At 43.8% G+C, this 25,381-nt stretch overlaps 1 protein-coding gene across 1 annotated transcript in view; it reads left to right on the forward strand.

Moving 5' to 3' along the window:
* DMD (dystrophin) overlaps positions 1-25,381 on the forward strand; it is a 1,075,555-nt gene that overhangs the window by 985,656 nt on the left and 64,518 nt on the right. Inside the window, 2 exon segments of the mRNA XM_035542302.2 lie at positions 8,146-8,207; positions 21,196-21,270. Of these exon segments, the coding sequence (XP_035398195.1) occupies positions 8,146-8,207; positions 21,196-21,270 (137 nt within the window).

Consider the following 25,381-nt stretch of genomic DNA (forward strand, 5'->3'; position numbering starts at 1 on the left):
TTGGGAGATCAAAGGGTTAATTTGCTTTTGAATTGAGGAATGACTCAGAGTTCCCCTTTATTGTTAAAAAAAAAAAAAAAAGTGGTGTGTGGGTGTAAGGTAGGGAAAAAAAGCCAAGAAAATGGATTCACTAATTGGGGTTTTCACCTGCTGTGAGTCTAATTGAATACAATACCTTATTTGTAACTCAAGGAGAAAGAAGATTATGCAAAGTATGAGAATTTCAGACTGGTTTTTAAATTCTTATTACTTGGCACTATTGTATGGGAAAGAAGACAAACGTGATAATAACAGCAGCAAGCTCCTGTTAAGGAAGACCAGGAAACTCCAGAAAAGTAAAAAACTGAAGGAATGTGTATCGGAGGATGAGGACAAGATATTTCTTGAAAGAAAGCAAAATGCTTTTTCTGTGAAACTGCAGGCTCCCAGCCACGGCTAGCCCTGCTGCATTAAGCAGGCTGCTCTTCTCTCAGTGTAATGGATCGTGAAGTCCCTCCCAGTCAATGTGCTAAAAATCGTATTTTAAAGACTTAGAGATCCCTCGCTTCTTAAAACTTAGCAGAAGATGGGAAAAGATGCGGTTGTTGATTTGAAACAACTGACAGCCTTCGGCTGGTTCACTCACCTCAAAGCTAATATATCTAATATAACTTTTGATCCAATACACGACCCACTGAAGTGCACGGGGAATTTTTCACAGGGCCCAGTGAGCTTTAACGTGGCGCTCTGTCTGTCCACGCAGAGATGAATCCTCTTTGTCTTTCCTTGTCGCAGCAGCATTGCAGATGTGAGATGAATGAAAACTGTGGCTTAGACCTTTTGAAACAAATTAGGGTGCATAGAAACTATGAGAAATTTACATTTCACTCCCTTAGGTTTCACAGTTGCCTTGGGCAGTTGGAGGGGTTGAACCTTGGGCATCCTGCTCTTGTAATGTTTCTAGGAAAGAGCATACGGGCTTCCCCTGAAACTGCTTGTTGGGATTTTCCCTAAAAGCAGGTTATCCAGATACCTGGAGCCTTAGAGACAGCCCCCGATAGCCTAATATTTAGGATAGAAACCACCAAGTCGTGTGCTTACTGACATCTATACATTTGGAAAGCAGTCCAAGGATGTTGATATGGTATAGAAACTATGGGTGAAATGAGTTTTCTGTGCATCCAGGCCTATGTCTTCCCAGTGTAAAAATAGGGATTTTTTGTACGTTTGAAAGGTGCTTTTTGGGACACCTTTACCACAAAGGCAGGTCTGCAAGCCTGGGAAAAATACCCAGCTGTATGAAGGAGCCAGGTCTCCCCCAGCATTGCTTTCACGAAGGAAGGATGGCAAGATGGGTGCCCAGGTGGGTGAGAGACTGGCTGTGCCAGTGTGAAATGCAGTGCTGTGAGATCCTTGGTACGTACCTACATAGCCAGTGCTCGGCCAGGCCCCGCTGGGCCAGAGGGGTGCCCGGGGTGGCAGTCTGGGTCCCGGGAGAGAAATTACCCGGCGTCACCCACAAGCCCACCGCTTGGCACCACGGTGACCATCAGCTGCGCCACGACATCCACGCCAAGCCCCCTTTCCAATCTGGGGCAGATTTTAGGGATATGGTTTAGTGGGGGATACTCGTGGTAGGGGGACGTTTAGCCCAGACGATCTCGGAGGTCCTACCCAACCCTAACGCTTCTACCCTTTCCCCCCCAGCCGCCCGCCGAGGCCCGCCCAGCGGTAGCCAGCCCCCTCCCGGCGGCGGGAAGCAGCAGCCCACACAGCGCCGGGGGCGGGCCGGGGCGGCACGGCTCGGCTGGGCTCGGCTCGGCACGGTGGGGCAGAGCACGGCACAGGACGGCTCGGCACGGCACGGCACGGCGAGCGCCGCCCTCTCTTTGACTCCCTCCCGCCCGGCGGCGGGGCGGCCGCAGTGGTGCTGGGCGGCGGGGCCGTGCGGCCGCGCTGTTGGTGGCTCCGGCGAGCAGCTGCCGCCATGAGGGAGCAGCGCAGAGGGTGAGGAGGAGCGGGGCGAGGCGGCAGGTGCCGGCGGGGCTGCGGGGGCAAGGCGAGCGAGCGGTCCCGGAGGAGGCGCGGCGGGGAGCGGGCGTGCCGCCGGGGTGCTCCGCTACGGGGGGCAGCGCGGAGCCCCCCCAGCCGGGCACGGGCACGGTGGGGCGGCAGCGGGGGGCTCCGGGGGGCGCCCCGGGGCTGTGCAGCACTACCTGCGCGGCACGCAGGGGCTTTCGTGACTTGCTGCAGGAGGCAACTTTGGGCAGATGCTTACAAATGCAGCAGCTGGGGGGGGGGGGGGTCCCAGGCTGGGAGCGGGGTTGGTCTGGGGAAGCGTGGGGGGCTGCGATCTCCTGAGGCTGAGGAGTTGGTTGTCCGAGCCGGGGTGAGCCAGGAGCCCGCCGTGAAATGGCTTTGGCAGGAGCGGGGAGGCTTTGAAAAGCAAATAGACAGCGGGCAGGCAGCAGCTGGAGGGGCAGGCTCGGCCGGCCCCAGCGGCTGAGCGGTAATCTTTGCCCGCGACGGAGCGCACAAAATAAATGTTTAACATCACCGGGGGAAAAAAAAAAAGTTACTATTCAGTACTCGGCAGTTGATATTTGCCCTTCTCCTATTCATTTCCAGTATCAGCAAGAAACTTAAATATGTCTCGGTGCCTCCCTTCAGCGGGGAGATAAATCTGGCAAAAGCCAATAAAACATGCTGCAGTCAAATTCCTGCCGAAAAGACGCTGATCCTTGGCTTAAGCAGGAATAATCTCCGTGCGCAGATCGGTAGGCTCCGGGTTTATGGATGAAAACAGTAGTCCTTTGTAAGGCACAAAGGAGTGCCACCTTCTCACGCCGTTAATACTTTCCGTAGCAGCAACGTGTTTTACCCTGGGAATTAATGAAACGCTGTATTAAGACAACTATTAAGTCTTCTGTGCAATCACTGTCATCTACTGCTGAAAGCAGTTTTAATTTTAAATGAGTGGTAGCATCTCTGCGTACAAGCGCTTTGAATTGCATTTATGTTAGTTTAGGAACAGCCAAGCAACTGTATCGTGTTTGTTTTGGCTTTTTGACAGCAGTCATAAGGTGGTTGTAGTAACCTTTTACTGATCTTAAAGCCAAAAGGTGAGAGGCATTATAAATTGTGTTGACTGAAAGCGGATCAATTCAGTGCTTTGTAAAATAATACTTTAATTTCAGCTTGTTATTAAGTGTGTGTAACTATCTATTTATTGCCACCTGATGGAATTTCTTATTCTATGCACATGTGTGCACTTGCACATCTACTTCATGTTGCATTTTCAAATAATGCGCGAGGGGGGAAAAGCACTGCAGAATTTGCTCCAGTATCAGAGGTGAAGAGTAGCATAAAAGCTTAAAAAGGACTGTGCGGTTGCAGTCAAAAGTTCTAGACTCTGGAGCTTAGCAGTGAATAAACATGAAAACCTGAATCATATGTATTACTATGAAATAATAATAATAATAGGAGAAGGAATGTGAACAAGAGCAGTCAAAAAGGTCTGCGAAGGTTTCAGCATGACCTGTGCAGGAGCATTTCAGTACTGGGCTGAGGGGGATTGTTCCCCGCTCCTCCTGCTGCTGGTGTTGCTCAAACGTAGTGTAAAATGAGGGAAGAGAAAATAACTGTATTTTGTCCAAACTGATCAAGTTGTAACAAGGGAACTGTAATTCAGTTAGCATGTCACTTAGAATATCATCTCTTGATTTCAGGTTTTCAATCCCATGTGTTATTAGCTCTCCTGACAATGATGAGAGACAAATCTCTTGGCTTTTGGCAAGAACAGAGGAGTTTGCACTGGCATGGTGTGACAGAATTGTCCACATAAAAATTATCCTTGCTAATATAATATAATCATCCTTTAATGAAGTGGTCCTGCAGTTCCCAAAGGATGTATTAGGTGATGACTTTGCTTTCATCCCTCTGAATTATCGGTGTGTTTAGTGTGCCAGTCACACCAGCACCTAGGTGTCACCAGTAACCATTGCTGTTCTTCTCCTTTTGGGGCCTGCTTTTCATTTTCTTTCCACCTTTACAGCTTAAGTCAGGTGAGAAAGAGGAAAACAAGCCACATGAGCCCACTTAGATTTGTATTTGTTGCAAAATCTCTGTGATTTGAAAGATAGTGATTAATTTAGGTGACTGGAATGAGGAGACAAAGTGGAGAACGTATCCTCTGAGTGTGTGCAATATTGCAAAAGTACTGCACATGTGCACTGATGTCTTTTTGTGTTAGTAGTTCTTTGGAAAACCATCTTGAGCCCTTCTTTGGGCAAATACTCATACCTGGCTTCAACTGCTGCTGGTCAGGAGGGCTCTCGCAGCCCTTCCCCTGTCCCTCTGCCTCGCTGGCTGTACAGGGGCCTTGTTCACTGGAGTTTGAAACTCTGGCAGGCGTTTTGCTGCAGCTCTATTAAGGATGCTACAGCGTTCCCAAGCGTGGTTGAGACTGCTGGAAACTGCTGAGCTGGCACTTCCCTACAGGCTCGCAGTGCTCGCAGTGCGGGCAGGCACGCAGGGCCTCCCCCGTCCGGCGCCAAGGCTCACCATTAAATGCCCTTTGGAAATGGCGGAGAGGCTTAAGAAGAGCAGCCTCGACGGAGCCTGACGTTTCTTGGCATGCAGCGTGGCTGATAACCTCGGGAGCGGGGAGCGCTCGGCTGAGAGGCCAGCAGCGAGCGGCTGTCGGCCAGAGTGAAGGAGCTGCAGCCTCCCTGCCTCCGCCTGAGCACAGCCACCGAGGGTCAGCCCCCCCCCAAGAATGCAGCCTGGTGGGGCAGAAGGTGTCAGGACAGCTCCACAGCCCGGGTCTCCTGCAGGGCAGGATTGCTGGGGTCCCACTGCGAGCCCACCGACCAAGCCAGGCGGCTTCTGAGTCCATGCTTCGCGGGCAGAGGCCGGAGCTGGGGCCTGCACCATCTGGCAGGTGCACCCTGCAGAAAGGAGTATTTTTCTGTACACTACCACTGAATTTGCAGACAAAGCGAAGGGAGGGAGCAGAGGGGAAGTGTACCCACCCTGCAAGTTCAGGCCTAGCGACTTGTAGGTGAAGCGAGTGAAACCGCTCCTTGCAAAGCGTGCATCCGGGTGAAATGTTCCGGGTAGTCGTGATGTAAGGGCACGCTGTGTGGTGGTGTGGGGTAACCGATAGCAAAAATACACGACAACGATTGAAGTCCAATGTTTCTTTGTAAGGGAAATTTTATTTACAAGATCTCAGGAAAATCAGTTGTTTCATCGGGCTTTTCAGGAAGATTAAGCTTAAACCATTCACACTGAATTCACCAGTATCTGGTGATTTAGGCTTACCATAAAAATACCAATAAAATACTCGTCCAGGTAATGTTGATGAGTGATCAACCATAATAGTTTTCTGCATCTAAAACGATTCTTTTGCTCTTCTATCCAGCACAGGCGTGAGATTCCAGAGTCCTATATAGATACATCTTGGCCAGATACCCGATGGCTTTAAAATATTTTAATGGGAATCAGTGCCTTTGAAAGCTCCCAGACTAACAGCTATGGAACCCCAAGTGGTCTTGTTTATCCACTGAACAATCTGGGGCTGCCAAAGTGAATTCACTGGAAAAATTAGGCAGATGAGTTTCAGAGCTTTCTTGTAACTGCGTGTGTGAGCTCTTTCTCTCTTCCATGTCTTTGCTACATGATTTGGCACAGAAGCCAAGGATACACTTGCTATTCAGGTATCTGAGAAGTACTTGCACACGTGGCATCTGAGATAATAAACAGGTGTGGAAAACCATCATCACCCAAATTCCTGAGCTGTTTCCCCACCATCAGCCCCAGCTCCCAGCCTGAGGAACGCGCTTGTTTGCAGTGCTGGAGTTTTGTTCTGTAATAGCCCCCATCTGGGGCTACCTGCCCATCGGGAGGCAAGCCGAGGCTGTCAGGCTCATGCCTTGGGAGCTACTGATCTGGAACTAACAGTGGGCGCTAACAAACTGCAGTCACAGGTCCGTGGCTCTGAATGTTTATGTGCTTCTGCAGTCCGCTTACCTGAATCGTGAGATCTCTGTCTGTACAGAGTTATTTGGCAGCGAATGTGTTCCCTTGCTCTTTTCCTTTGGGCTGCTATTATATAAGCAGAAGCGTATGGAAGCCAAGTTTCTGGGGGATTCAATGTATAATGGAAACTGTTCCTTTCTGTCTTCAGAAATACACTTTTAACTATACCAAGCTAAGCCAAAAGCTGCTGGTGCTGCAGAGCCTCCCTGTACCAAATACGGAGGCAGATATGGGAGCTGGGGCACAGTTGTCTTGGATCCATGGGTTTTCTTTTCAGGTTACCCCAAGTCCATGGTTAGAAAACAGGGTGAGCTCACATTGCTGAGTGCAATTGCAGCCCCCTCCCTTCTCAGCTCTCGTTTATTACCGGAGCAAACAAGACCGCGGCTGCAGCTCTGCCGTCCTCCTGCCTCTCTCACCACCTTCAGCCACCACAGGAATTAGGAAGGGGAGGGGATGCTGAGGCTGATGAGACGAGGCTTTTTTAAAAAGCTTGTGCTCAGCTCAGGCAGTGCTATGCCTGCATTTTTCCTTATGCTTATTGCTTGTGAGCCCTTTCATTCTTTTGTGCAGTTACAGAGCAAAATGTGGGAATATTACATACTGAATAGACATTACTGGACCAGTCAAGTGTTCACGTGGATCGAGTAAATAGCCTGTCTTCTAAGACCAAAATGAAATCCTGCTAAGAAAATGTCTCACAAATTTCTTTTTCCCATGAGTAGTGGTGGTGTTGAAGTGTTTGGTTGAGATCTGCATCCCGTCTTAGCCTAGGGTATGCCTGTAGAGGTGCACTTTGGAACATCACTGCCCCAAAAAGAGCTCAAGGACAGTTTGCTCTCTAAAATAACATCATTACATCAGCTTTCCAGTGCACAGTTTGGTATACAGGGGCATTCAGCTTGCTTGCTGGGTTGTGATTCATTGTCTTGGAGCTGAAAGGTGTGTGCTCCAGTAACTCCAAAACACTGTGGATCAAACCCCGCTCTTCTGTGTGTTTTCTTCCAAATGATGTGCGTGTGCTGGACCCAGGATGCCTGCTTTTTAAGTACAGGAATTGGAAATGCGATTGCTACCAACTGTATGTGCTTTTCAGAATAGTTTTAAGAGTACTCGTGGTTGTCTTTCAGTGGGGCTGAATTCTGTGTGACCAAGACTTCATTGACTATAGGATGGATAAGGAGAATTTTCCTTCAAGTTTTCCACATTGGTGGATGCGCGGTCACATTAACTATGCTGTCATTAAAAAAAAAAACGCCTTAAAATGTGTAGCCTTAGGAGATATGAGTTGCTAATACACTCACTAGCACTTCATGTAGTTGGCTTTCTCACGCTGCGTGTCTTGGCAACGCGTTGTGTTGCAAAGCTGGAGACCGTGAGCTTTCATGCAGAGATCGTCCCATTTACATTCTAGTCAGAGGGCCGGGATTCATAACCCTGTTTTGGGCTCTCCCTGGCTTCCCAACAGCTCTGCCTCCCCAGACTTCACAGGGACCTCTAGGGCAAGGAGAGGGCCTGGGAACCAAGGAGCCTAACAGCGTGGTACCGAAAAGGAGACGTCTGTGCATGGGTGCAGCACGTGGCCCGAGAAGCGGTGCCAGCTGGTGGGGATTTTGGTGCAGATGTTTGGACTGCCATGGGTGATTGCAGCCACAGCACGTGGGCCAGCTCTGATGTAACATGTGGCAAGAGCGGAAAGGGCACATAGGGTGCAACGGGTCAAAAATGCCCCAGATCTCAACATCCAGTCAGCAGTTTCATAAATGCTTTAAGCCCTTTTAAACATCTGTCCTCTGGTTTGGGGAATGATATGTATGAACAGAAGACTTTAAGAACTGGTGTGATTACAGGTTCCCCAACATGCTGTGGTATCTGAACACTCACAGTCCTTGTAATGTTAACAGCACTTTTAATTTTGCTCCCTGAGCCCATGCCTAAGTACAGCGGTCTAAGTTGACACCTGGTGTTGAACGAAGATATCCTGCTGCTGCTCAGGCTCCCTCCTACAAGAGCTTGGGCTGCTGGTGGTGGTCTGGCACAGCACTGCAATGTGCAATTGGGATCACATGCTGTGCAAGGGAAAAAGAAATGCCATTTTACTAACCTTTATATTTTGTGTTGTAGCCATGAGACGCAAACGACCTGCTGGGATCATCCCAAAATGACTGAGCTCTACCAGTCTTTAGGTAAGACACTTCTACCAGTTGTTTTTTTCCCCAATCAAATGCATTGTTACAATAAAAATTTCCAGGAGTGGTGAAACAAAATTATATTGACGTGAGAGGCTGTGCTTTTATCAAGGTTAAATATTCTGCAAGAGAAAGGCCTAATAACTTATTTCAAACGTGGAGTGGAAAAATTAATATATCAATTAGCATGCTTGGAGTGTACATTGGATTTACTAAGTAATTTGGTTGCATCGTTGCAAACTTAGTGAAAGACTGGGACAGAAATTAAGAAGAAAACAAAAAAAGAAATCCTGTATCTTTTCACTGTCTAATCTATTTTACAAAAGGCAGATGAAAAATCAAACCAAGCTGCTGTTAGTGTTGGCTTTTGAATGGTAGAAAGCCAATTGAAGCAATTTGCCAAACTGCATTACCACTGCTTTATTTTTAAAGCACTTTCAATACTTGGAACACATGGCAGCTGTCATGATGTCATTTCAAATACCCAAATTGCATGCTTATTATGACTTCAGTGCGCCTCTCTGGTGTTTTTTTTGTTGTTGTTATTTTTTGTTGTTTTGTTGTTGTCTTTTTAATTTTTGTAGCAGCTTTGGATTTTAGCAATAGAAAGAAGCACATGTATAAGATACAATAGGTCAATCTATGCTCTAGTATAGGCTGCTTGGCAGACCGTTTAATAGCTAACTGTTTGCTTTTAATGGTCCTGTTAATAAGTAATGGAGGGTATAATAAAAATTAAGCTATTTCTCTAGAAGAAGTATCAATGAATATGCTGCATTCATAAAGGAGGTTACATTCATATAGCACACACATATAAACCAGCTTTTAAACAAGCCAGCTTCAGTACTAGGACAGTCAAATCTAGCATTCAGTGCAGGCTTATTTACCATGGTGAAATATAGCTTAAATTATCTCCTGCTAAACTCTGTGCTGGCATAATTAGACTGTTTTCAGTAGCTAAACTGATCTATTTCAAGCTAACTCGGGGAACTTGCTCTGCAGTAAAGGCATACCCAAGCTATTTTAGAAAAGTGATATGATAAAATCAAATGAAAGTGTGAAGGTTTTTTTTCGTTATAGTATTAGCAGTGTGGCAGCAATTTGTTTAAAAATTAACCAGAAGACTGCTCTGTATGTCAAAAAGGGATATAAGATGTATAAATTCAGGCTAACAAAATGCAAAAGCAGACAAGTGTTGACTTGCCATTTAATTATAACGTATTGCCCTGTTTGCTTCCTTTATATTTCTGCTCTGAAACTGAGTAGTTTAGAGGATTCAGGACAAATAGTAATGGTGCATGCAGAGATCTCTTTAATATGGGTAGATCCTCAAACAGTTGCCTGTTAATTGAACCGCACTCAGACTCTGCAGCCTGCTTTGATCCAGAGAGGGAGTGGTGTCTCTGATACTGTTGCTGGTCAGACCTGAATCCTCTTGAAACTGCTTTTCTTCTGGTATTTCTTTCTGGTATTTCAGCTCGAGTACTCTTGAATATTAAGAAGTTAAGAGGTAATTCTATAAGAGGGGAAAAAAGTGTCCTGGTGGGTTCAGGTCAAGAGTTCAAAAGATGTGTGACTGTTGAAGTCAGTTTGCATTTAGTTTAACTGAGATTTTATCACTGTGAGTATCACCTGGATGTCAAGAGTTGAAGACAACCTTCCTTCTTACTGCATAAAGAAGGAACATGTTTAGGCAGATTTTATTTCTGTACTTTTTCTTTTAAAATCCATTTGTTTTCAGGAGAAATGAATGTCCAGAAGGACAGTCCTTTTTCTGGCTAATTTTATTTCTATTTTTTGGGCTGGGACCAAGTCCTTATTAATATGGAAGCAACACTGATTTTAGCAAAGGATGTGTAATATGTGTTTCTGTTAGTAAACTTAGGTGTTTGTACATGTGTACAAAACAGATTAGACAAAGTGATTCTTTGTGCACTGCCACATAGGGTAAAGCTTTGATAAAAGTGCTGCTGAATAACCTACCATTTTATTTTATTTTTGAATTGGGTATATTCATCATTGCCTAACTCTCATATAAATTGCATAATACAAGCATAACCCGTTTAGTCTTGAATGGAAGCCTTGATGTGTTTTCAGTGCTTTGCTTTGCCTCAGGTCAAAACGGTAATAATGGGATGTTTGAAGTCTTTTCAGACTGTTCAGTAATATTTTATCTGAAAAGATATTATTAAAGTTGATTTTGTATTGCATACTCATTAGATCCTATTATTTTTCCACACATTAGGATCCAGATTTTGCTTCTCATTCATATGGAGAACTTTGTAAAGAGCTTAGTATGTATGCGATTTAAAAATCTGGTAGAAAATGTGAATTCTACAATCTAGGTAAATGCAAAAAAGTGAGACCAAGCACATCAATGCTGTCAAAAGTGTTCATTTCCATTTTCCAACTCCTATACTTTGCCCATAGGGAATAATTGAGCAATGCGATACAGCACTCTGTACATCCCAGGTACTGACTGATGTGTTGCCTTTCCGTAAATTTGCCATGCTTTAATTGATGCCAGTGCATCATAATTTGCTAGGGGATCCTTGTGTCTAATTTAAATTCTTACAATTTACTGAAAGCCTAATTTTTTTAAGTGAACGAGGAAGATGCAAGTGGGCACAAGGTAACGTTTCTCATTTGCCTATGTCTTTGAGCCAAAATAGACTTTTCTGCAAAAGAAGTAATGTTAGTTTTATTCTTCACATATCCACTTCACACATCTACAAATTGCCACAGTACATTTAGCTAAGATAGAAGAATTCCAAGTTTCAAACTTACTGTCCTCAACTTTCTGTCTTTGAGAGTTTGGGTATTTGTAAAAATGAAGCTAAATTACGTGGGGGCGTTATTTGGTACTAATAAAAGAATGTAGGAACGTGCTGTATACATTACATTACATGGAACATTACTGTACCCGATCAGGTTCTTGGTCCAAGAACTCCTGTGTCCTGTGTCCAGTAGGGACTGCATCAGAGAAAGCAGAAAGAAATTGCAGGAAAAAATTGTAAAACAGCCTGCCCTTTTTACGCTCATTTGCTGAAACAGCACCATTTATAAAAATACTATCAATGAATACAAAATGTTCCATTTTAAATTTAGTATTGCGTACTGGAAATTTTTACCTGGCTGTTCTTTCAACAGAAGCTTTTCCTTCTTAGCAGATTGAAGTGCTTGCTCTGGACTGCGTTTCTTTATTATTTAAACAACATAGCAATTTTATCAGTTTTAATGAAGCATCTATTGCTGACTCAAGTTGGGCAATTTTCACTCTTCATTTAAAGTTATGGGTACTTAAAGTTACATAACGAGCCATCAATATTAAATGACATAATTGTTGTTTAATGGTCAAATCGAAGTGGCAATAGGTAATTGCAGCAGTGACCGTAGCTGTATCATTTAATTTATCCACCAGATGTTGATACAGATTGACTAGCTATGTAAATGAAGAACATAGTGAAAAAACAAGTGCTGAAATGGAGAGGTAGTAAAAATCAGTGACATGTGAGTCTCAGGGGTTTGGCTGCCGAGGGTCACCCTCAGTTTGTGTAACACCGTTATGAACCACTCCCCTGTTCTTCCAACTTCCCTCTGAAAGTCTTCAAAGTACCCAGAACTGCTCTGGCAGCTTTTCTTTCCAAGAGCAGTTGCCCTGCAGCAGATCTGCTTTTTTACATTGTGCTTTTACAGCCCCCTTACAGATTTTCTCATCCTTCATGATGGCTCCAGGGCATCACTGAAATGAGAATTTGCATTATTTTGTTGTCCTGGAGAATTCAAGGACCTTTGAGACCAGGAGAGCAGGAATCAAAGTAGTTTGGGATTGCTTACTTTTTTTTTTTTGTTTGTTTTCAGTTTGTCTTCTGAGTGTGAACATTTAATTGCAGACAGCTTAGCTCAGAATGACAGCGTTTTGCCTTTAAGCTGATAATGTCTCTAACCTTAGCAGTGGTGGTCCAGGAGAACTTGGTCTGTCGTGCTGTGCTGTTAGTGTCCCCCTCCTCCAGTCTTCCCATGGGATGACAGGATGAGTTTCCTGAGTCTCCGTAAACAGTAATTGCAATAGCAGGATGCAGTCAGGAGGCATCTGTTTCTCCTAATTTCCCAAGGTAGGACAAGAGGGTTAAAAAAAATACACCCACACCCTTGCACACTCCAGTGCACTGCAGCTGGTGACAGCTTTCCATCTAATTTGGGGTGTGGGGGTGGCGGTTCTCCATGTCGTGTATGGAAGAAAAGTCTCCTCTGCTTAACACAAGGTGAGAAAATGCTGAGAGGCACTTCTGAGCCTCCACCAGAGTTTCAGCAGCAGCCGCTGTGGTGATCTTGTGGCTGGCTGCACCATACAGCAACGGGAGCTTCTAGCTCTGAATGACCGAGGCAGATAAATGTCATTGCCCTTTTTGGTTTGCATTTTGATGTGTCCTTCTGAAATGCTGCCTGAAGAGGTTAAACTCTTGGCCCCTCTAATGCCATAAAAAATTCTACATTTCTGTTACAAAACTGTTACACTATCTGTTGCTTTTCTCTGAGATTTTATCCCTTTTCAGCTAATTGATTTCCATGCTTGTATTAATAAGACGTGTGCCTATCTTACACATCATTCATGTGATTTCTACTGAAATCCAAGGAGATGGTACATGCAAGCTTTCTTTTAAATGTTGCTTCTCCACAGATGTCATTGTCAAGGTAACTGTAATTGGTGTAATAAAATTTTTCATTTGGGAAAATAGAATTGTTTGGGTTCTAACACCCTTGGATAGTCATCAGACCTGGAGTATGTCGTCTCTCTAAAGGGTATGGCTACATCCCATGCAGACATACGCCTAACAGTCAGTACACGTAGCTCTGGCAGAGAAGCCTTAATTTGCTGATGAGCAACCAGTGGTAGGGACCATCGTGTTTCAAGGATCTTGCGTCCCTTGGAAACTAAGCCTTAGGTCTATTAGCACTGAAGGAGGAAATTAGAGAGAGAGCAAAGTAATGTTCTGCTGTAAAACAGCTAGCCATATGGAAACGTTTTGCTCAAGAGTATTACCCTCTTGGTTTGCAAATGGAGATCATTCCTTAATAGTTTTGAAGTTGTTTGCTGTTTATTTATTGTAGGATTTTTTGTTAAGACTGCATCTCAGCCAGCATATAGGTTGTTGCTGACCTGACCGTAAACTCTGACTGTGTCCCGGCCCCATAATGGGGTATAACCCAGGTGTCCTTTCTCACAGTCTCAGACTTCCAGGATGAATAAAAGCTATGCCATACTGAAACTAAATTCCCAAGGGCCTTGTCAATTAATCAGGTTATCGGTATGCTGGCACATGCTGTGGTGTTCATCCACGTTTTGGTCTAAATGCAGTCATTAGCACTTTGGTGCCCCGAGTACCTCCCACTTATTAATTAATTTGCAGAGACATTGTTGGCTGTTCTACTTGGTAGAGTGGTTATAATACAACATGCCGTATCACTTTGTGGACAGTGCTTAAGGTATATGTCTACATATATAATATCACTGTTTACCATTATTTATCCTCAAAGCAATGTAGATGATCGCATTAATTATTGTTATAATGAAAGAGTCAATGGCTAGGACTCAGCTGATATTAAGCAATGTTTATTGATTAATTTCTTTCCTTTATGCATTTGTCTCATTTGCATTTTTAAATTACAGTTCCTACAGAGGTGATATATGCCACTGTAGGGCATCATTAGAAGATTTATATATGGGTTTTGGGCAGCAGGAAGGTATCCAGCACTCTCATCAACTGGTCAGGGAATCGCAGCCGTATTGAATTGGTGTGAGATGAAACTTCTTGAAAAGTCAGGGTGCTATTATGAAACATATGAAGGCTTAGTGGCTGGTGGTGGAATTATGGTCCGTTCAGGATTGTACAGTAAACAGTTTTTAACCTCTGTTAGGTAGGCATTATCAGAGACAACAGTGACATGTAATTCCCCAAATAGCTTATCCTCTGCTAGCACTATATTTATGAACAGCTATTTGAAGAAGTCATACTATGGTAGTGTAATGCTTTCAGGTTTTGAGATGTATTGATGTAGGTTCATATCTTCTTGCTTGCAAAGAAGTGAGAGTTTAAAAACAAACAAAAAAGCCAAACAAAACAAACATAAACGGGGGGGGGGAAACGCACACAAAAAATGTAAATCTCGCTAAATGAAGATGAGGATTTGATGAGGCTGGCCAGGTGAGTATTTGACCTTATGAGGTCTAGTTGTTAACTTGACAAATATTGCTCTTGAGATGATAGTTATCACCTGAAGCATGCAAGCTGCTCTTTTCAGTTTGATGGGATCCAGGCACTGGAAAAAAATGCTGTCCATAAAAGCAAATGAAATGGGCTGTGTTTTGTCCTTGTCAATTAAAAAGTGATTAGAATAATATTCACAATAATATAAACAAGTGACCTCTCTAAACTAAAAGATGAGGTGATTTCCAGGTAGAAAGGACTTCTAAAATGCCTTCTGATTACATTGTGTGTGTGAGACACATTTTATCAACTACCTTTGGGAGGAGAGAGTCTGGCCTGTCCCAGAGCTTTTAAATGCTCAGCCAGATGAGTGTGTTAGAGGACAGGGCGTTGTCAAATGAAACATCAGCACTGACAGCAGCTGGAGCAGATGTGCAGTGAATATTCTTTTAAAGAATGGCCATGGAAAGCAGTTCAGTTGTAACACATTACCTAAAACCGATCGTCTGGGTCATAGATGCATGCTGCTGAAGAAACAAATATGACTCCACACTGGACACTACATCTCTTGTTAAAAATGGTCTTTTTTTTAAACTTATTGCCCTTTATTTTTTTATTGCTTTTAGCCATAAAAGCCACCTTATTTCATGCAATAAAGGGTCAAGAATATGAGGATCTGGTTTTGCTATTAAAAAACAATGATATTGCAATGTATAATACAGAATTTAGCATGGGATAATAATAATAATAAAAAAAAGTCTACAACATCTAATTTGTTGATACGGTGTCAGTAGTCAGTGGGACACTCCAGCAGGTGGTTCAAATTTTTGATGCAAATCATGGATCACTTCTCAAATGAGTGATTTTTACCTGATTAGCCACTGTCATAAGGACCTGCTAGATGTAAGTACTGCTGTTTCTACAGTACCGTAGAAAAGCAGCATTGAAAAATGTGTTTATGTCTTAGCTCTTTTGAGGAAGAACATAGCCCTCACATTCTGACATTACTCTCAACATGCAGAATTATGCAGGAGAGGTTAATTAGACAGGATTAATTGGCTTTAATTGTCTGATTGTCTTTCAGCAATAGTTCTGATTTTAATTCTTCCTATCAACAGACTGGAGTCCTTTTCATTAAAGCTGCATGTGTAAGGAGCATTAGTTTTTCTTGAATAACTTGTAGGCGCCTGATGGACACAGAGGAGATCAGTCTTCTAGATAACCTTCTCCTCACCGCATTAGTTGCTGTGAAGCAAGTGGAGGGGCGTGTCATGTCTGTAATGAAAAGAAGAAAGCTGCAAAAGGAGATTTCCAAATTTTCAAGGCTCATTTATACCTTAGCATTTCGAACTCTTTCACAGTGACGGTGAGAGAGGGGGCTGCAGTAGAAGCTGAGAAAGATCATGGAGAGATCTTCCTGCTGTGTTGGTAGGAATTGCTTATTGCTGCTAAGGCATCATCACCTGCCCTTTCTTACAGGTCTTTTGTAGTATAATCCTGAAACTTCTCCCCTGGAAGCGTTTCTACTCCTTGAACAGAGAGCTCATTCGTGGCTGAGTGGCAGAAGAACCACTCTTCCTCTTTCCTCCTGTGTGTAAATACTCTTGTCACCAAATACAGCACTGCCACATTTTCCTCAGTCTGTTCATTTCCAGGGGCCAGGTGACCTTTTCCAATACAAAACGTAAGCAGATTATGCTCTTGAGCATCTACGTTTTCTGATCAAAGCATGGAAGTTACCTTCTGAGCAGTGAGGACTAGGGCTGGGGTTGGAGTATCGCCAAAACAACCCAGAAGTCTCATACACTCCAGGGGCTTTTCAGACCTCTACTCACCTCATTTGGATGAGGGGACTGTGTACTCCTTCTAGGAGTGGGAGGAAAGGCTGGAGAAGTGCATGCTTGGTGTACTTAGCTTTCCTACCTGCTCAGAGGTGGCAAAAGTTCCGTGGAATCAACGCTTAGTGGGTCCTGAGTTTTCAGTTGTCTTTTTGGGAGTGAAGAAAGCAACAGATAATTTCCCCTGGAACCCAGGAAGGAAAAAAAAAAAAAAAAAACAGAGGAAAGGCTGAGCTAGTAGTGTTTTTATAAACTGTTGAAAGTTTGTTGCTGCTTGTGCCACATTCCTCCCTCCTCCACATATTCCCAGCAGTAATGCCTGGCTCACAGCCAAGCAGTGCCTTATGCTGCCTTACTCCAGTTTTCCTCCATTGCTGTTACCAGTGACGTTACCACTAATGTTAGCAAGCAGAGTTACCAAGCCTCATTACCTGACAGTCTTATGTTGTACAGTTCACTTAAATGGAGTCATACACCAGCAAGGGAAGCATTTGGGGCCCAATTAGAAGAGCTCTGGGCTTCCCCTTGCTGCTCTGTGGAGCAGTGCATTCTTCACAGTAGTAGCTCAGGGGGAGGAAAGTCACCACCAGCAGATTTGTAGGATCATGGTTAAAAAAACTCAAAGCCCCATCCGTCCTGGTCTTGAACACGTCCAGGGAAGGTACATCCACAGCTTCTCCAGGCAACCTGTTCCTGTGCCTCACCACTCTCATAGCAAATAATTTATTCCTAATATCTAATCTAAATCTGCACTCTTACAGTTTAAAACCATTACTCCTTGTCCGATCCCTACACTCCCTGACAAAGAGTCCCTCTCATGCTTTCCTGTAGGCCCCCTTCTAGGTACTGGAAGGCTGCTCTAAAGTCTCCACAGAGCCTTCTCTTCTCCAAGCTGAACAACCCCAACTCTCTCAGCCTGTCTTCATAGGAGAGGTGCTCCAGCACCTTGATACTCTTTGTGGCTCTCTCCTGGGCTCATTCTATAACAGGTCCATCTCCTTCTGCTGGACACAGTGCTCTAGGTGGGTCTCATGAGAGCAGAGCAGAGGGGGAGAAGCACCTCCCTTGGCGTGCTGGCCATACTTCTTTTGATGCAGCCCAGGATAGGGTTGACTTTCTGGGCTGCAAGCGCATGTTGATGGCTCATGTCGAGTTTCTTGTCAACCAGCACCCCCAGGTCCTTCTCCTCAAGGCTGCTCTCAATCCATTCATTGCCCAGCCTGTGTTTGTGCTTGGGATTGTCCCGACCCAGATGCAGGACCTTGCACTTGGCGTTGTTGAACTTCATGAGGTTCATCCTTAGGTGCTGGTTTCTCCTCTTAGGGGGATTCGTACCAATGTGTGCAAATGTCTGAAGGGATGGTACAAAGAAGAGGGAGCCAGGCTCTTTTCAGCGGTGCCCAGTGCCAGGACAAGAGGCACTGGGCACAAACTGGAGCCCAGGAGGCTCCCTCTGAGCACCGGGCAGCCCTTCTGTGCTGTGCGGGTGAGGAGCCCTGGCACAGGCTGCCCAGAGAGCAGTGGGGTCTCCTCCTTGGGGATCTCCAAAAGCCGCCTGGGCATGGCCCTGGGCAGCCTGCTCTGGGTGTCCCTGCTTGAGCAGGGATTGGAGCAGGTGGCCTCCAGAGGTCCCTGCCAACCTCAGCCATCCTGTGATTCTGTGGGCATTTGCTGTGTTGCCCTCTCCATGGAACAGTCTTCCCTCATTGTAGTCCAAGTCAGAATTTAAATTCCTGTCTTGTAGTTATAAAATGCTATTACACTTGTCTTTCAGGAGCCTTAAAACCTCTTATTATTGTCCTTTTTTTTGGATTTAAAATAGTTAGAATGTGGTGCTTCTGCTGAAATGGAAGAAGAGGCAGATGAAAGGTACAGACACAACCTGGCTGAAAGTGAGGTCAGGAAAGGCATTTAAAGGAGTCCCAAATATAAAATAAAATGAAAGTACTAAAATCAGAGGCAAAGATGTGACATGGAATGACGGTGACATAGCAAATGACTGCCTTCACCTGATCAGCTAGCCATCCATTAGGAGTGTGGTGGTGGTGGCGTAACGAGGACAGGAGGTGGGCAGTTGACAAAAACAAGGCATGGACTAATGCTGATAAAAGGTGGGAGCAAAGGCCTGCTACAGCTGCCCAACCTCAGCATACAGAGCGAAGAGCTAACGTTGCTCCTGCTTTCCCAAAACCTAAGATGAGGGCTCTGAAGTTAGCTCTCGACATTGCTTGTTGGTCATTTACAGCAGGTGCTTCTTGGCAGCGGTGTCAGAAGGGTTGATAAGAAATTCAGCATGTTACATGTGCAGGAAAATAGATGTAAACTACAGCACTTTGAAGATTAAGTGTTTTCATGATTTGTACTTTCTGCCCTGATTAAGGCCTGAAATATGTGTATATATATTTACTAATGCTTCTTAAAATGTAAATAATAAATAGAGAAGCTTTTTCAGAATATGCATTTAAAATTCAGGGAAAGCTTCTTCGTGTTGTGAAATGCTAGCCATAACCTAGTGTATATAAGCCTCGAATCCAATTAATTTTGACCGATCTTACGTTTAACAAGTAAAATTGCTACTACTTGGGATATTTTTTGTTTGTTTGTTTTCCAGAATGCAAGTGTAGTCTTACAACAAGGTACAAAATGTAACTGAAGCCACAGTGTGCTTGCAAGGGACTGCTTTATTAATTTCTCCTGAAGACAAATTAAGTTGCTTTATTTAAATTGCGCACTTTATTCCACACCACATTAATGCTTGTGGACCTGTCAGGATAATTGTGAGAGAGCGAGCTGGCAGGAACAATGCCCAAGAGAACTGCCCATTAAAAAGGTGTATGCGGCTGTGCAAAGAAAAAGAAATTATACACAAAGCTGAAAGTTTCCCTTCTGCTGTAAGACGTGTTTTAGAAACACTTCACAGCTTTATTAAGGTATTCAAAACTACTGAATTATCAGACCTCAAATTACTCATTCAGAACAGCTTAATTAAAATTTATGTAATTGAGACTGTATTCCCTCTACTACCTATACCTGTACAGCATTGTAAATGATGCCTGGATAGTTATACCCAAGCTGCCACATCACGAACACCTTTACAGTACCTCAGTGCATCCTCCTGCAAGGAACCATTCTGTATTTGCCCTGTTTTCAGTAATAGTCTCTCTCTCCAGTCTGGGAGGCAGCTTATTGATTGGGCTAAATGGACCTCTGCTGGGAGCCAATATCACGTTTTTTTTCACGTTCTTTTTGTATTTACAGAGGCGTTAACATTTTCAAAATGCCATCCCATCCTTAACCCCTTAGGCTTGGCAGGTTTCACTGTTAGTATTAAACTAAACATAACCAGCAGCATTGCTGGGTACAGGAGCCAGCAGAGCCCGTGTCGGCATGAGCAAAGCCACTGCAAGGTGCCAGCACACAGCCCAGAGCAAGGAGGTGCCCAGGGGTAGCAGTGCCCCATGGGTATGTGTGGGACTGGGGCGGCGAGGAGGGTGCCCCAGCCGCAGCCTGATTCCCGCAGCATCCCTGTGAGGGGGTGGCGGTGCCCTTTGGGAAACGGCATCTGCTCATTTAGTTGCCCCCAGAAGAGCAGCCAGCCCCTCTTCTCTTTGCTGAAGCTAGCAGCTTGCCCCTGTGCACAGTTTAGGTGTGTGTCAGTCTGCTCCCATAAACGTTTAGAAGCCCTTTGCCAGGATTCGTGCTCGCTTCTGCGCCTTGGGTTTGCTTCTGAGTAACACGAGCAGTGGTGTACCTGCAGCGTGGTGCTGGTGTGCCAGCCTGCCTGTAAATGAGCTGGCTGATACACCAGCAGGAGTTCAGCCACGGTAGCTTTGACCTCACTCCCAGTAAATCTATCTTTATTCTTCTTGTAAATAAACGGGTTTGCCCAAGGCCGCTCTCAGCAAAGCCAGGGTCAGGATCAGAGCAAGCACATCATCTTCAGTCTAGTTTCGCAGAGGCAGGCAGAAGACAAAGGTGCAAATCCAGTTGCCTGGTCATATGAAGTCCAAGACAAGTTTTGCTTGAAACCCCTCCTTTGTTTCCAGTTCTTTCTACAGCCTGCTTCTTAAACTGCCAAGCAGGGCCGTGTCCTGCGGGGGAGGTAGCCATGAGGCAGTGCTGAGCTATGCTCGCGTAGCCCTGACCGAGCCTCCCCCGTGCCGAGTGGGTTGGTTATCTGCTCAGCGTGCTGCTGGCTGGGGATGTGGCCACCTTTTCTCTGCAGTGTCCCGACAACCCATGGCTAAACTGTTCCCTCTACAGCCGGGACTCCTGCAGGTGATCTGGTTTGGTGAGCCGCACGAGAAGGCTGCAGTGAAACTGGCCTGAGGCCGCTCCCGTTCCTTGCCCTGCTCCCGTGGCCTCTGGGCTCCCCGCAGTTTCCAAGGTGCTCTGGAGGCTCGGCTGGCTCCCTGCCGGCACCCTGCACCTCGCAGAGCATGCTGCTGTCTGCTCAGGTGGGGGAGCACAAAAGAGGCATTATTTTTTAGAGTCTTAGCAGTAGCTGAGAGTTGCCTGCGTTGCCCAGAAGCTCTGTGCATCTGGCTGCCGGCAAGCAACCTGGCTGGGCACCTCAGGCAGGGAGGGAGGAGATCCAAATCCTTATCTCCCTTACAGTGCCAACCCTGTGAAAGGCTGCGGTGTTTTCAGACAACGCTGCAGCAGTGGGTGGTGGTGTTCTTTCAAGTGCTCTTAAGTTCAGAACCTTTGAAAGAAAGGAAGTAACGCTTTAGGACTTGCTGGTTTTCTTTTGAATGATTGATTGCCAAGGTTTGAGTGCTTTTGCTCAGTGAAGTATGGTTTCTAACACACCATTTTTCCCTCTGTCCTTTGAAGCACTGATCGTAATATTGGAGTTCAACTGAACAGAGTCATCGTGAGTCTGGTTATTTCTAAGGTGTAAAGCTAATCTTTTTTTCTGGTGTTTTCCCCCAACAGCGGACCTGAACAACGTCAGGTTCTCGGCATACAGAACTGCCATGAAGCTCCGCAGGCTGCAGAAAGCCCTCTGCTGTAAGTACTTGCCCCTGTGGTGTGGGCTGCCAGGAAGACTTTATTACCAAGCCGTGAGCTGATTTGCAGTTTCAGAAGTAGAAAAGCACCCCCTCCACTCCCAAAATGCTGCTGGGTGCATGGAAGCCTCTCATCTGAGGGACCTCCTGCTGCCACTGCTTTGCACCTTCCTGACAAGGCAGAAGTGCTGGGCAGCCGACAGGTCTCTTGGTTATGAGACAAAACAGTGGATTAGGAACAAAATTAACATTCCCTGCATATTTCTCATCTTTACACTCTTCGGCCAGCTCTTTTCTCTATGTGCGTTACTGAAGCCACATCCAATGCCAGCCACAGTTTTGCAGCTCAACAACACGCAAGCAGGATTGTCCTGTAATAAGAACAGTGAGAGCTCAGATGCCAAACTGTGCCAGAGCTGGAATAGCTAATATTGTGTTAGGTTGACTCCTGAACCCTGGGGGGTTGCTGCGTTTAAATGAGATCATCACAATAAGCATTTAGCTTCATTTCACCCCAGCTTTTGGCTATGTTCAGAAGTCCCTAGTCACTCCTACAGTAGCAATGAGCATGGTCTGACATGGCAGTTCTCACAGCTGGTGTATGGTTTGCTGCCTGTCACTTCACTTACATGTCCGCTTCAGCTTGTTGTAACCTGATAGCTAAATCATTTGCTCATAATTTTCTTGGTAGGCCAATAAGTTACCAAAGCAAACAGTTTATTAAGTGGTACAATTTGGAGGGTTATTAAAATATTTTAATGTTCGCTATTCAGTGTTTAATTACAGGGTTAAATTTCTGACACAGTTGCAGTGTCTCAACTGTTGATTTATCTCAAGTTTAGATTTGTGCTCACATGCTTTCTGGAACTGTGTCAAACCTCAGGTTTTTTTGAGCATGTTTACTTTTAGGCTTATAAGGATGGGTGAATTCCACTAATGAACAAACTTAATCTCTGGATTTATAAAAAATAAAAGAAAAGAAAAAAAATTAAACACTAGGTGAAAATTCTTGTAACACAATGAAAAAGTTCAGCATGGATGTAGTAACAAAGATTGAATTTTGACAGCTGATGATAAGAAATATAAACATGTTTTTGTGACAGTCATTATGAAAAGGCAATGTAAAGAAACTGGAATGATATGCAGTGAAAAGTATTCGTAATCAGTGCAGCACTGAAGTAATGAACTAAAATTTTTGTGTAACTGGCAAGCTTCTGTGGTTGAAAGTACAAAACTTTGCATCTTGTTTTATCTGTAATTAGCTTGATTCTGCCACTGAATAATTCTTGACTCATCTTGGGCTTTCCAGTGGGGAATTGTAATTATGCACTGAAGTCTGTTCATCTTTCAAGGTTATACTTAGGTAGATTTTCTGAGAATGGATGTTTTCAGAAACATGCAGTGGCGCTTACACTGAATACTTTAGCACATTCTTCACACTTGTATCTAAGGAGAAGTATTTAAGGAATTTGGTTAACAGTCTTTGTTCTTGCAAATATTTTTGCTTGGAGACACCATCCTTGTGTTTGTGTATTCTGTGATTTAAGTGTCACTTGTGATCTCAGTTTAATTAGATAAAAAAACTATTTACAAAATTCTTTTTCTGCAATTTGGCACTGATAGAAATAGAGCACAGTGTTGGGATTCTACACATAGCTCCAAATCCTTGAATTTTTCTTGCAGTAGGTGCTGCTTTCAGCTCTCAGTTTTTATTTCGGTTTTAAAATTGCAGGAGTGTAAAAGCTATATGTATATGTATTCTCTTCTGCAAACTGTGTAAAAAGCAGAACAGTGTTACCTTCTGAGGAGTGTTTTCAGATTCTGAAGATGGGAACACAATGGAAGTCCCTAGATGTGGAAGTGCAGCCTATCTCAGTGGCGAGAATAGAAACACTTTTAAACATGAACTATACTTAGATTTTTGTTCAAAAATAACTTCTTTTCAGTTTGTAAATCAGCCCAATGAACATTAAGATGCTAGGGCTTTAAACCTGAAGGATAATAATAGGAAATTGTAATCCTTAACAAATAAACGTTTGTGTATTGTGTAACTTTAGGAGAATCTAGTGTGTGTCTCTATTGTCCCAGCCTGTGAAATTATTGTGGGCATGCCAGGTGTAACTATTACACCGTTTTTTTTAAATGTGTGATTTCCTTTGATAATCACATCAAAGCATGTTGACTTTCTTGCTTTGCTACTTTTAAAAGATCTGATCTTTAAGTGCAAACCACATCTGAACATTGTGAAGCCAGTAAAATGTGATGTGTTCCCAAACTTTTCTTGGAGATGCTGCAAAAGAAAATATTCAAGAACTTCCTTTATATTTATATATATATATATACCTATATATTCCTTTATATTTTATATATATATATACAGGCTAGATTAAATATATATTTTTTAATGTATCAGCCAACTGCATGAGGTTACAGAGGAGATCATTTTGCATCCTGGGAACACCACTTTTTATCACCAGCCATATGTTGAGTTTTGCCTAGGTTCAGTATATAACCTCTATAGCATACATTCTGCCTGTTAAATTGTCTCTTCTGGCCTTCAGCTGGTTAGTCGTTGAAGGTCCTCTTTCATACTTTTCCTGTATTCTGTCCACAGGTTGGCCTAGTTATAGACATTCTTAAGCTTATTCTCCTGCCTTAGAGGACAAGTAAATTTTTATATACATGACTTGGATTTCAAAATAAGCTAGGAGCTACAGTTCACAGAAATTTTGTAGTCAGTTTTAGAATTTTAAATAGAAAAGAACAGAGGAGTGTCAACCTGAAAAACATACAAAGCATAAAGTGGTATGGTTTATTGTAATTAAAGCCTTGTAAATCACTGAATGTCCATGAATATGCAACTCTTCAATATGTGTTTGGACTTGCCTTTTGAAAGGCTGTTATTCATGGGACTGCCATATTTGCTTTCAGGAAAGAAATAAACAATTCCTAATTCTGGAGAGGCCCACAACACGTTACTTTAAATGTGGTGGGGAAGAGCCAAGAGAAACTTACCCTGGTGAAGGCCAGAACAAATCTTCTTCCCATGAAAAGATGTCCCCTAAAGCAGAGCGTGGTGGCAAATACTTCTTGCTCGTTTTAAGATGGACATGCATCATTACCTTCAAGATAGGACAGGCGTCTGATGAAGAGCAGGGTGAAGGGCTTTTCAGAAGTTGCTGCTTATTAGCAGGAAAAGCTTTCACAAAGTGGAATGACCCATGTTTAGCAGTTTCTGCATGTATAATTAAGCTGCCACCCAGGTGCCTGAGGGGTTCATTTAATTACCGTTGATTCATAGTCTCAAAGGAACTGAGAGTTCAGCCTAAAGCTCGGCATTAAAGGTGTTGTGAAAGCATTGCTATATTTCCAATTTGGCTAATAAATTACTATAAGAGAATAACTTGCCATGAGTCTTAGGAATGGGTCTGATAAATATGCTTTTGCAGGATTGTAACACTGACCTTAGAATAGCTATATTTTATATGCTAGTAAGTTAAACATAATGTTGCAAAATATTTTCTTTTAGTAAATATCCACATGATAATGTGAAAAAGTAAATTTCTAATAAAGCCCAGCGCAGAACAAACCAACTCAAGTTCAATCTCTTGGTGTAATACTAGGGATAGAATTCTGGGCTTTCCTTCTTCACTCTAGCACTGGGTATGTCAGGCGCACAGGATGAAATTTTCAGAAGTGCTTAAGGGATTTAGCAGCAGAAGTCCCCACTGATTTCCAGTGAAATTTATACTCCTGAAATTCTTTTGGCAGTTACAAAATCCCAGCATACTGTCAGTGCAGCATTATCAAGCAGCCCTGTGTGCAGCCGAAGTATTTTTCATCAAAGGGTCAGTTTCATTCTTGGTTGTATTCTGGGATACTCAAGTGTGAATTTGGCAAATGTGCCCCTAAACCAGATGAAGTTCTAAAAAAATAAAATAAATCTTATATGGGGTTCTGCATTTAGACAATTTTTTTTTGACATTACCAAGAGGTGTTACTTACCAGGACTCAATAAAACATATTTTTATTCCAATGACAGAAAAACTGGTCTTGCAGTTGGGTCAGTTTATTTCCCAGTTCTGTAACAAATTTCCAGAATGGTTTCAGGC

This window comes from Cygnus atratus, chromosome 1 (genome assembly GCF_013377495.2).
Source record: "Cygnus atratus isolate AKBS03 ecotype Queensland, Australia chromosome 1, CAtr_DNAZoo_HiC_assembly, whole genome shotgun sequence".
NCBI classification, from domain to species: domain Eukaryota; kingdom Metazoa; phylum Chordata; class Aves; order Anseriformes; family Anatidae; genus Cygnus; species Cygnus atratus.